This window comes from Ranitomeya variabilis, chromosome 3 (assembly GCF_051348905.1).
Source record: "Ranitomeya variabilis isolate aRanVar5 chromosome 3, aRanVar5.hap1, whole genome shotgun sequence".
In the NCBI taxonomy this organism is placed as follows: Eukaryota; Metazoa; Chordata; class Amphibia; order Anura; family Dendrobatidae; genus Ranitomeya; species Ranitomeya variabilis.
In genome coordinates, this window is record NC_135234.1 from 496,097,725 (window position 1) to 496,111,353 (window position 13,629).

Consider the following 13,629-nt stretch of genomic DNA (forward strand, 5'->3'; position numbering starts at 1 on the left):
TCCTTAAAGAGGTGGTCTAGACTTGGAGTTCAAGTCTACAGTCACTTTATGTGACTACAGATTTGTGAATCCTCACAGTGCATGCTGTCAAGATTCTCAATTGCTGCTGCTTCATTTGACCTTACATCAATATAACAGCTCTTCCTCTTCTGGTCTGTACTTTTGATGGAGTATGACTGCCAACATCATGCTGGTTAACAGCTGGCTCCCCACTGTTAGGCAGCTGGGAGGCCAGATATCAATCAGCATGAAAATGGCACTAAATCCTCATCTACACAGTAGAAAAGTAGCTACTTAGTCAACATGTCAGAAGAAGCCGTAGATGTGCAGGCAGGAGCCGTGTGTGATCACTGTGCCAGCCGAGATCAGCACTGGACACAACAGGCATGGAGGGAGCAACCACCTGCCTGTAAGCTCTTAGGCCCATAGGAAAACAATAAAATAGTCCCGGATAACTCCTTTAAGTATAGACTCCTGTTCAGAGTTGTAATCTGGCCCTAGGCTTGGAGGCTAGCTTGATAATTCAGTCACTTATATTCATTCCAAGTCCTATGACAGCCTTGCAGTGTTATCTCGAATGTCTTAATAATATGACTTCAGCCATGATAAATCTGTCATCAGCTCCTCTCACAAATGAATTCTTGTAGTGGTTAGATTGCTTCTTGTCTGTGCACCAAAGCTGTTCTAGAAGTCACGCTATGAAATCTCGATATTTTATATACCGTATTCATTATATATATTCTTGGGGTTCACGCTCTCAGGTAGCTGATTGGATACACGTGACACAGGGCTTTGTCCATCATAAATTTTACAGCTACAAAACGACAACAGCCTTCCTTCAGTATCAATGGATAACATAAACAGCCCTTTTCTTTTTGCTTGTAGTTTTCCATATTACCAGAGTAACCACAAAATCTGGTGCGATTCCCTTTTCTGAGGTATGCCAACTGTGAGCTGGAATGGAAATGAAACGTCAAAACTGGCAGGATTCAGTATGAACAGGTTAGTTCCAATGTTTTGTCCAATTGCTGATTCATGGAACAGAATGGGAGAATGGATACACCGATTTTGAAGTACACATGTAGTGAATTAACTAATCAATGCATCACAATGGGCAAATAAGTAAAAGAGAAATAAAGTGAAAATATGTCTTCTGCCAGGAACTTAATTTGTGCGACCTATCGAATCTGGCTGTTTATCAGACATGTACTAAAATATTTCTGCATTATGCAGCCGAGATAAAAGGTGGGGAAGGATACAACTGTTTGTGAAGAGTTGTTCTCGAAGAGCGAGGACATATCTTCATCTAAAGCATTATTCTGCAAGATGACATAGCTGCTTCTAAAAGGTAAATCTGCACTTGAAAGAAATGGCCTCTCAAGGGTTACACAGAGTCTCTCACTACATACAGCAAGCAGCAGAAGCAATGAAAATAATGCTGCACAGGTTGTACCCATGTTGCCTTTTCTAGCTTATTTCTGCTGCACATCATTAAATTAGAAAGGATTTATTTTTACTTTTTCTAATTACGGTATTTATATTTGAGAAATGCTTCTCATTTTAGTTTTCATTTACTTCTTTAAATCCTCCTGGTCCTTTTTGTGTCTTTTTTTTCAGAAAGGTATGCAGGCCAAGGGAATACTTATAAACACTCATGCACTTTTGTATTGATACAATAAAAATATAATAAAATGCCAATAAAATATTGTAAAAAAAACTGCTCGTGAAGCATTCATTGCTAGGAAAACACGCACAGTAATGTTGTGAGGTCTGGGAAAAGATACAAGTACCATAATCCTCAGTCAAAAATAGGAGAAAAAGGAGCAAACTGATTACATCTGGTAAAAATAGTCATATAACTTTATTAATTCGTAGAAAAGATAAAACATCTCAACAGTACATAAAGAGCCATAAACAATGCAGATTGCTATATACCCCACCCCTCACCTATCACCACCTCACATTGCACATGAGTCCCTGAAAAAATAACAAAGGTCCAAAGACCATAACCCTGAGGGAGCAGTGCATCCAAAAGTGGACACCTGGAGGTCAGCATGCATCCATAAAGTGACTAAGGATAAAGTAACACCTGTCTATCTTTCATATAAAGTGCGGAAGTAACAAGCAAAAGGTGCAATGCTTACCAGCAGATGAGTGGGAACAAGGGGTCGGATGGAGGGTCCCGACGCACGTTTCGCGGCTACTTGGGGCCGCTTTCTCAAAGGAGTATACCTCAGGCCCTTACAGGACCTTCAAATAACCCGGTGAACTTGGTCACATGACCAAATGTGGCCAATCAGGATGGCTTTCGTCTGCACATGCGCACTGCGGCCGCCAGGTCCTGGAGTGCGGGTAAGGCGTCATGGAAAGTGCGCACGCGCCGGGGAAAGATCCACCATAAAGACGCCCACCCGCAGACAGCAAACGGCAAGTCACAGCGCGATGCGCACAACCATCCAAACATTCAAGTGAGCAACAGCCAGAATGGCAAACAGAGGAACCACCACATATGATATGACATCACAGATAACATTAACAGATGGCAAATATTCAGTTCATCCGCAATCGCTGTGGTCGCTGTGCTTTTCCCATATAACATAATGGAAGTCCAGGGTCATTTTCTGGTCCAAAGGAAGGGTTGGATAAAGAAGTATAAAAAAGCGCTATAGATCAGCAGAATCACAACCACTAGATAAACAAAAAGACAATCATATTAAAATAAAATTAAAAACACGAAAACACATCTGCAGGGTTAATAGACATGGGGGCATGTGGGAACAGGAGGCTGAAGAGCCAAGAGATATGTATTGGGAACACTATAAAAAAGGGGCAAAACTCAAAGATTCATTGAGACCTTTCGGTGTCATGGTATCTAGTTGGACAATACACCTTGTCTCAATTTGTGCGAGGAGTTTTTTATTGTCACCTCCTCTTATGCCCAAGTGAAGGGCATCGATCCCCCTCACCTTCAAAATTCTTACGTCACCATTGTGATATAATTTAAAGTGACAGGGGATTGTTTTCAACTCCGAAATATCGGACACTGTCTTGGCCGCGCCAATGTCCCGCACATGCTCACGCACCCGTATTCTCAGTTCTCTTGTGGTAAGACCCACGTATATCTTGGGGCATGAACAAGTGGCGTAATAACAATATTAGAAGTACCACAAGAAATACGTTGTCTGATTTTAAATTCCTTTGACCCATCTGATGAGACAAAGGAAGAGCAGCGTAGAACATTGGCGCAGGCAAGACAGTGCCCACATGAAAAAGATCCAACCTGAGGACCACTAGTGCCAAAGGGATTGCATGGAGCTGGAACGTAGTGGCTCCTAACCAGTAAGTCACCAAGATTTTTGGATTTTTTGGGAGTCATCAGGGGAGAGTTACCCAGGGAGGCCCTCAGGGTGGAATCAGCCCCCAAGATGGGCCAGTGTTTATTAAGAATAGCACGCATACTGTGCCATTCATGGTTGTAGGTGGAGATGAACCGGATTTGTCCATTGCCACCCACAACCTTACACCTCTTCACTGGATGTAACAAACTATTACGTGAGGTTTTCCTTGCATGATCATACCCAGTTTTGACACATCTGTGACTATAGCCACGGGCCAAAAAACGTTGTTTAAGGTCCGAGGCCTGTACCTCAAATTTGGAGTCAGTGGAACATATTCGTCGCATCCTAAGGAACTGTCCGACCGGGACGGCTCTCACTGTGGACGGATGATGAGCTGAAGAAGCGTGTAGCAAAGAATTAACAGAGGTAGACTTCCTAAATACGTCCGTCTGGATGCGCCTTTCACCATCAACCTCAAGACGGACGTCCAGAAAGTCAACCCTCCTCTCATCAAAAGTATATGTAAGTCGAATGTTAAAGGTATTGTCATTTAACATCCTCATAAAATCCTCAAGCTGACAGGCCAGCCCGTCCCACAACAAAATGATGTCATCAATATAGCGGTACCAGCACAGCACATGGGAGACGGTCGGTGGGCCCCCATCGCCGAAAATACGTCTCTCCCAGGCGCCTAGGAAGAGATTTGCATACGAGGGTGCACAGGCCGCCCCCATGGCTGTGCCCCGCTTCTGCAGATAAAAATTGTCTTTAAAGACAAAAAAGTTGTGGGACAGGACATAGCTCAGCAGCTTGAAGATCAAACCTGTTATGATCTGGTGACCTTGGAGCCGCATGAAAACTTTCTCTGGAGTCGGTAGAACCTGTACTGACCGCAAATCCTGAACTAACACCGCAACTAGAAGTAGCTGTGGGGTGTGCCTAACAAACCCTAGACACCTCGACACAGCCGGAGGACTAAATACCCCTATAGATTGAAATAGGAATGCTATCTTGCCTCAGAGCAGACCCCCAAAGGATAGTCAGCCCCCCACGAATAATGACTGTGAGTAGGAGAAGAATAGACACACGCAGGTAGAAAACAGGATTTAGCAAAAGAGGCCACTCTAGCTAAATAGGAAAGGATAGGACAGATTACTAGGCGGTCAGTATTAAAACCCTTCCAAAAATATCCACAACAGATAATACAAAAAGTTCCACAATCTAACTAAAGACATGGAATGTATATCTGCCACTCCAGAGAATCCAACAAGACTGAGAAAATACTGACACAATCTAAGCTGGACAAGAAAACACAAAGAATAGCACTGAATTGTGAAGCACACAGCATGTGTGAAACAGGAAAAAAAAACAGACACTTATCTTTGCTGATTTGGCAGAAAGGCAGGAGGAACCAGGCAGAGGTCCTACACCTCCCAACAACAATTGACAACTGGCAAGGACTAATGAATCCTGCACACCTAAATACCCCAGTCAGAACTGCAATCAGCAGACACACCTGACCAGGACTGCAACCCAGGGACAACTGCATTACCACCTACTACCACCGGAGGGAACCCAAAAGCAGAATTCACAACAGTACCCTCCCCTTGAGGAGGGGTCACCGAACCCTCACCAGCGCCCCCAGGCCGATCAGGACGAGCCAGATGAAAGGCACGGACCAGATCAGCAGCATGGACATCAGTAGCAAAAACCCAAGAATTATCCTCCTGGCCATAACCCTTCCATTTGACAAGGTACTGAAGCCTCCGCCTCGAAAAACGAGAATCCAAAATCTTCTCAACCACATACTCCAACTCCCCATCAACCAAAACAGGGGCCGGAGGATCAACAGAGGGAACAACGGGCACCACATATTTCCGCAATAAAGATCTATGGAAGACATTATGGATAGCAAAAGAGGCCGGAAGCGCCAATCGAAAAGACACCGGATTAATAATCTCAGAAATCCTATAAGGACCAATAAACCGAGGCTTAAACTTAGGGGAAGAGACCTTCATAGGAACATGACGGGAAGACAACCAAACCAAATCCCCAACCCGAAGCCGGGAACCAACACACCGACAACGGTTAGCAAAACGTTGAGCCTCCTCCTGAGACAACACCAAATTGTCCACCACATGAGCCCAAATCTGCTGCAACCTATCAACCACAGAATCCACACCAGGACAGTCAGAAGGCTCAACCTGCCCAGAAGAAAAATGAGGATGAAAACCAAAATTACAAAAAAAAGGCGAAACCAAAGTAGCCGAACTAGCCCGATTATTAAGGGCAAACTCGGCCAATGGCAAAAATGCCACCCAATCATCCTGATCGGCAGACACAAAGCATCTCAAATAAGTCTCCAAAGTCTGATTAGTTCGCTCGGTCTGGCCAGTTGTACTGTTATGATCTGGTGACCTTGGAGCCGCATGAAAACTTTCTCTGGAGTCGGTGGAACCTGTACTGACCGCAAATCCTGAACTAACACCGCAACTAGAAGTAGCCGTGGGGTGTGCCTAACAAACCCTAGACACTTCGACACAGCCGGAAGACTAAATACCCCTATAGATGGAAGTAGGAATGCTATCTTGCCTCAGAGCAGACCCCCAAAGGATAGGCAGCCCCCCACGAATAATGACTGTGAGTAGGAGAAGAATAGACACACGCAGGTAGAAAACAGGATTTAGCAAAAGAGGCCACTCTAGCTAAATAGGAAAGGATAGGACAGATTACTAGGTGGTCAGTATTAAAACCCTTCCAAAAATATCCACAACAGATAATACAAAAAGTTCCACAATCTAACTAAAGACATGGAATGTATATCTGCCACTCCAGAGAATCCAACAAGACTGAGAAAATACTGACACAATCTAAGCTGGACAAGCAAACACAAAGAATAGCACTGAATTGTGAAGCACACAGCATGTGTGCCACAGGGAAAAAGAACCAGACACTTATCTTTGCTGATTTGGCAGAAAGGCAGGAGGAACCAGGCAGAGGTCCTACACCTCCCAACAACAATTGACAACTGGCAAGGACTAATGAATCCTGCACACCTAAATACCCCAGTCAGAACTGCAATCAGCAGACACACCTGACCAGGACTGCAACCCAGGGACAACTGCATTACCACCTACTACCACCGGAGGGAACCCAAAAGCAGAATTCACAACACAGATCACATAGAGAGCCGTCCAGGTCGGAGGCCCCCAGGAAGAGATGAACAGCCTCCAGACCCTGGGCATGATCGATGCAAGTATAAAGGCTCTCGACGTCAATGGTGACGAGGAGAGTATTGGTGTCCACAAGGATGCCATGAACCCGTTTCAGGGCGTCCGCCGTGTCACGGATATGGGAAGGCAGTAATTCCACAAGTGGTTTTAAATGGAAATAAACTGACATACAAAATCACAAATGTTCCCTATTCCGGACACGATATCACGACCCCGGGAGGTCGAGGGCATCCTTGTGGATTTTTGGCAGCAAATAAAACATTGGTACCTTTGGGGACCTAACCATCAATCCATCAAAAACTCTCTTAGTACCATAATCCTGTGTGATAAAAAGGCTGCCTAATTGCTGATTAAAGTGCAGTGCACAACTTTCACTTGTGGCGAGTGCCTGTTTGCAAATGATGAGTGATGTTTTATTTTATTTAAATTTGTATTGACACAATATAGAGAAGATATAGACAATAGAGAACATTTTCTTGGTCTGCACAGTCTCTGCAATGTCTTTCACGTAAATTTGGCTATGGTGTTGTAGTATATGCTAGCCAACTTTCAGAAAACATCACATATCAGTTTTCAAGATATGTTATTTTCCTTGCAAAAAATATAGAATATATTGCTCAATGTTGTTTTTACTGATGTTAATGTAAAATGACAGCGAGCGGTAGCCATGACCGAACTGCTGTCTCATTACGGCCTGAGACTTTACAGGAAAACCGTGTCCCAGTCCCAATGTGCTGTCCAGTGTGGGGTGCATCGCAGTCACGTGTATGCCACAGTCCTCCACTGCTTCCAGGCCTCAATCTTCCAGAGCTGCCGCACATAACTCAGAGGACACGCAGTTCGTATTACCCAACAAAAGTTTATTGGACAGTTCTTCTACAGTTTATAAACAGTATATATGTTACACTCATGTATTACCTCTACATTAATCAGGCACCATACATTACCACAATACATTACACAAGATATACAAAATACACATAACACTATATACATGACGTGATTGGTGACTTCAGGAGTAGGAACGCGTTAGTACAGTCCACCACCCTTACACTTAGAATTATTGCTAACATATATTAACATATTATACCATCATGTGTAATAGTCTCTCTGCATACTACATGAGTTTGTGTTCAACTCGCCCTGTAATCCTCCATATTAGGCCTTATTCACACGTCAGTATTTGGTCAGTATTTTGCATCAGTGTTTGTATGCCAAAACCAGGAGTGGAACTTACAGAGAAAAGCTATCATTGAAAGATTGATATATGTTTTCTGCTTTGGATATGCAAATTGCCTCTTCTGAGAAAAAGAGGACTTAACTCTATAGCGCCACCTGTTGGAAGTAGCGATCCTACAAGTCGCAATCAACCCTTTAACGTGTGGTGCAATATGCCAAATCAGTATTTCAATTCGCAGACACGGTGTTGTGCTTTGGAGACACTCTTGGTTTTGGCCTAGAAATACTGATGTATGAATAAAGCCTTAGGATGATGCAAACAATGGTTGCTGCATTTCCCAAGTAAATTACTTCAATGTCTCAGTACTAATTGTGCTGAAGGCTGAAATCTGCAATACAGGTGACCATATTCTTAACCATGGACTGCCTGACTCTAGGACATTAATTCCACTGGTGGAGAAATCCTGCTAGATGAGTGAGTCTTGTGCTATCCTAGTCTATGGAGTTGTCACACAGGGCTGTCCACACAAAATAGAGAAGATATGACTGATATTGTTCCAAGTGTCGGATCAAAATAGCCAATGCAAATCTATGGGACCGTGATATAAATGGATAACATTTTCATGCCATATGTGTGCTCTCTCTTTATGGACTGTTTAGGGAGAAGCTTTTTTTTCTCCATCTGAGAAAAACTGATGAAACTCTGACCAAAATCTTATGGTAAAAACTGACACTGAACAACCCCCGATGAAGCTCTCATAATATTGATGAAACTTGTACCAATTTCTTATATGAGAAAATCCGTGGTATCTTAATGAGCTCTTAGACTGGATTCACATTTTTGTGCACCGTGGGTTTTTTATGTGTTTTTTGAGCCGAGATGTATTTTAGCCCTTCACGGTTTTTGAGCTGTAGTACATGTTTTTATAAAAAGGCAGTATGTCAATTCTTGTAGAGAATGTGCACACGTATTTTTTAGGGCTGCGGATTTTTCCGCAACGGTTTTTTGAAATCCACAGGTAAAAGGCACTGCGTTTTACCTGCGGATTTACCGAGGATTTACCGCGGTTTTTATGTGGAATTTGTGCGGATTCCACCTGCGGTTTTACACCTGCGGATTCCTATTGTGGAGCAGGTGTAAACTGCAGTGGAATCCGCACAAAGAATTGACATGCTGCGGAATGTAAATTGCAGCGTTTCCGCGCGTTTTTTTTCGCAGCATGGGCACTGCGGATTGCGTTTTCCATAGGTTTACATTGTACTGCAAACGCATGGAAAGCTGCTGCGGACCCACAGCTGCAGATCCGCTGCGGATATGCAGCAAAATCGCTACGTGTTAACATAGCCATAGGGTATGTTTCCACGTTCAGGAAATGCTGCGTGTTTGACGCTGCGCAGAGCCGCAGCGTCAAACACGCAGCGTCCAGTTGTTACTGCATAGTGGAGGGGATTTTATGAAATCCCGTCTCCACTATGCGTGGTAACACGCACCCAGCGGCCCTGCGATTCCGGACATGCGGCGCGTCTTTTAAGATCGCAGCATGTCTGTTTACCTTGCGGCGACGCTGCGCCGCCGCATGGTAAAACACAGGGCCCTATGTATGGGGTGCGATGATGTGTGCAATGAACACATCCGGCATAATCGCGTCACAGAAGGGGGCGGAGCTTAGCGCCGAGCGGGTTTGCTGCTCTGTCCAAACCGCCGGCCATCCTGAAGGTGGACACGTACCCTCAGGGTATGTGTCCACGTTCAGGATTACCTCAGGATTTGGTAAGGATTTTCTGCAGGTAAAATCCTGACCAAATCTGCACCTGAGGTCACTGGCAGGTCACCTGCGTTGTCCTTGCGTTGTTTCAGCAATGTAAGGACATGCTGCGTTCTTAAAAGACGCGCCGCATGTGCGTTTTCGCGGGACTGCCGCATGCGTTTTTTACTGCATAGTGGAGACGGGATTTCATTTAATCCTCTCCACTATGCTTTAACATCTGGACGCTGCGTTTTTGACGCTGTGGCTCAACGCTGCGTCAAAAACGCAGCGTTTCCTGAACGTGGAAACATACCCTTAGAGTTTTCTTGCTGCTTTTTTACCTATTCAATTGACTACATAAAAAATACAAGTTTTTGACACTTTTTTTAATGCATGCAGCATTAATCCTGCCAACACTGCATTTTTCATGCAAATAAACACTGCAAAAAAGAACCATATGAGCATACCCTCAAGCTGTCCAATTGGAGTCAGGTGACTCACAGCCAATCTGTTTATCGCGGTCCATACAGAAAGTGAAAAACATGGATTTTGAGTCCAGCCTTATGTGGACACGATCGCAATTGTTAAAAAAAAGGGCTTTTACATACTTTCACAAAATGAGCACGATTTATCATACATTTATATGGTTTTAGCTTCAACAAGTGAAAACACCAGAACTTCAGCATTTGGTCAGTATTTTACCTCAGTATGTGTAAGCCAAAACCAGGAGTGGAACAATCAGAGGAAAAGTATAATAGAAACACATCACCACTTCAGTATTTATCACCCACCCCTGGTTTTGGCTTATACATACTGAGGTAAAATACTGACCAAATACTGATAGTGTGCATGTGGTCTTATTGTCCAAAGTCAGCAGCTGATTCCACCTTTCAAAATAGTTAGAAATGGGAAGGATCTTCCCTAGAATCATTGGGTGTAATCTTGACATGTTTTATCATGCAATAAGGGTATATATAATCCCATTTTAGGAGAAAGCCACTTTTACTGGATACAAAGGGTACAAATTCCACATTAGGGCGCGTAAGCTATATCTCCCTACAACTATTACAGCTGCTATTTCAATATACAGGGTGATATTTGGTAATATGAATAATGTAAGATGGGATCGCGGATGTGAGGGCAAAAATTTCAAAGTGTTAAATCAAATGAGTTGGAGAAAAACAAAGGTTGGACTAAAGAATAACATCAAATACAATAAGAATGACAATAACAATGAGAATGGGCAAAATATAGAAAAAAACCTGGCAAGAGGATGGGATAGTAAGTAGGAATAGGGTAAGAGATAACAATAGGATGGTTACTAACACAACTGTGAGGCACCCCCTAGTTGTTGGTGTTGCGCACCTATGGGGAAGTGATTTTATACTTCAAAGGCCGTTCTTATGCTGTGACATTCTCTGGCTTAGCAATGGTACAATTGGGAACAACATTTTAAAACTGCACATATATTTAGCGATTAATAATTGGCGATTGTAAAGTATAAAAATGGCGTATTCATGACTGTATATTTAGTTCACATTTTTTATCAAGTAGAGATTCCAGTCCCTTCCTATTAGCACTGAAGTGGAGAGTGATAAGGAAATATTTTGGGAGCCATGGTGTACACATTTTATCACAAGTGATTAGGGAAAACAATTTCTCTGTTCCATTAGGTCATTTATCAACAATGTACCAACAATCAAGTGAAGAGACAAGCATGAGCCAAAAAACACGTCCCTATAACATGTATGCTTAGTGTCACCAATCTACACCCACCAGACTAATATAGCATCACATGAGAGGTCCTTGGACTCGCTGACCTTGGAGACCTCATATAAAAGGTAGACCTCATCCTGCACGGGGCACTGAATCAATCACTTGACAGGGTATGTAATAATCATTACACTTCCTTGAAATGGCTTATAATAATGCATAATGTATATATTTAGTTATTTTTTACATGTATTATAGTCAATATCATAAAAAAAGGTTTGTTTTATATTTGTAGTGGCTGATTTTGTATATCACATCAAGCTGTCAAGATGATGGACATGTCAGATTTCGGGGAGGCAGCTCCCTTTCTGAGGAAGAGTGAGAAGGAGTTAATGGTGCAGCAGACTGTGGCTTTCGATGGCAAGTAGATTTTATATATTTTAGGATTTACAGTGAGAGCAGAGACATTTTATATTTTATTTTTATTTCATAAATCAACGCATTTCATCAGTTACAGCTTTTTTATTTTGCTGTCAACAAAACTGCATGAAAGCTTGTTTTATTCTTCCTCTTTTGGGGTGCGGGGGGTTTGTTGTGGGAGGAACGGCAGTTTGGGGACAAGATAAGGATAAACTAATTATTTTTACATGTATGGAATAAGAAAAAGTCATCATTATTCTATAACACATTAATATGGTAATATCTTTGCAGAATAAAGGCATGCTTTAAGGAAAAAAAAATATGTCGCCACTTTCGAAAAACAAATATTTTCTCATTGTTCTATTGTATATGAAAGCAAAGGAGAACTTGTTTTTTTTTTTGCAGAATGTTATAGTTTTTATTAGTATCATGATGGGTTACATGAAGTTTATTGATTGGTCGTATTTTTTTTTGTATTTTCAATATTCATCAATAAAAACAAATTGGACATAGTTTATTGGTTCACTTTAATCATGTCTTTGTAATTATGTCGGTACTAAGTCTAAAAGTTGGTTTACTATTTAAGAAATATATATATATTTTTAATGGGTTTTCTGTGGTCAGAACGCTGCAATTAGAATGTAGTAAAACTATTGTTCCTACAGTACATCACAGTAGTTGCATTTTTTTTAGATTTGGCAGTTGTTCTCTGGAGGGATTTTTTTGTTTGAAAGATCAGGAAAATGTTTAATTAGATTAATATTTATTTTCTAGCTGTATTCACGACCAATTTTTTTTTTTCAAATATTTTTATTTATTCAATGCTGCCTTATAGCTACTGTACTTAGTGCCAACAGGTTCCACAGCACTTTAAAAATCAGGGTACATATTCAGATGCAAATCACAAACATCTGAGGGACAGCTTCTGATAATAACACACTACATAATCGTATTTCCAAGTTTTATTTGTATTTTCTGATCAAGTTTTCTGATAAGTACAGTAAGATACATGCTGGAGATGATCGAATCTGCTAAGATTCTAATTCCAGATTTCAGGCAAATTCGAAAGAGGATGCACAAATGGTTCAGCAAGATGTTGACCGTAGCTGGCTGCCATTTTGCTGAATTCAAGCAAAACAAATTGCAAAAAAATCCATATTCTGGGGAATGCTAATTTCTGTAAAAGTTGAGAATTTCCATTCCACTCAAATTTGCTTATCTCCAGTGAAAGGTTTTCTTTTGAAGATTACAGGCATAGCTGGACAGTAGTGCAGTAACAGAGAAGATGCTGAGATCTTTGGTCAGATTCAGACGACTGTACGTGGACTGAACTCGGTTTAGTCTAGTCATACGCTGTTCAGTTGTAGCTTACTGTATCTGTAGAGAATTAAGCCGAGGTTCTGTTTCCTGAAGGAGAGAAAAGAGTCTGAGGTTAAAACATTTCTGCCCTATGAAGCATATGCTGGATCATGTACTATGACGTGTATTAATGCGGCACAAAGAGGTAAAGGGAAAAATGATTAGAGAATCAGTTGTTGTTATACACATAAACAATAAAAAATTAATTCATACATATGAGAAGACAGTAACCAGAAGTGGTCAGAGGGCTGCATTGCCTTTATTTGCATCAATTATATCATAGGGTTGCACATTCTTTATAGGGGTTCTCGGAGAAATGTAATAAAATAAATAAATAATACACATTTAAATACCGTTTTTCTCAATACCTTTATTTAGCAAAAATCCATGATTTACCTACTGCAATCTGTCAGTATTTTAAAGATGGCAACTTCCATCAACCACAGCTTGTCCTAGATTTCAGAGCACACGTAGTAGGACAGGCTGTTTGAAAAACATTTCTTCACTTATTAAGTAAATTAGGTTACTTGCGGCTTCTCATTGCGTTTTTGGGCGCATTTCTTCTCATGCGTTTTTGATGCTGCAATTTTTGACTCTTTTTGGTATGTCATGTTTTAAACAAAGCTGCTTTATTTTGAA

At 41.7% G+C, this 13,629-nt stretch overlaps 1 protein-coding gene and 1 long non-coding RNA gene across 2 annotated transcripts in view; one reads left to right on the forward strand and one right to left on the reverse strand.

Annotated features, from left to right (window-relative positions):
• Positions 1–11,505: 11,505 nt before the first annotated feature.
• The window catches only part of MYH15 (myosin heavy chain 15), a 68,659-nt gene continuing 66,535 nt past the window's right edge, over positions 11,506–13,629 (forward strand). Inside the window, exon 1 of the mRNA XM_077296809.1 lies at positions 11,506–11,631. Within this exon, the coding sequence (XP_077152924.1) occupies positions 11,541–11,631 (91 nt within the window). The 5' untranslated portion in view covers positions 11,506–11,540. The remainder of the gene's footprint in view (positions 11,632–13,629) is intronic.
• Positions 12,523–13,629, reverse strand: part of LOC143816443 (uncharacterized) — a 36,481-nt gene continuing 35,374 nt past the window's right edge. The window contains exon 5 of the long non-coding RNA XR_013223944.1: positions 12,523–13,038. This is a non-coding gene — a long non-coding RNA (uncharacterized LOC143816443). The remainder of the gene's footprint in view (positions 13,039–13,629) is intronic.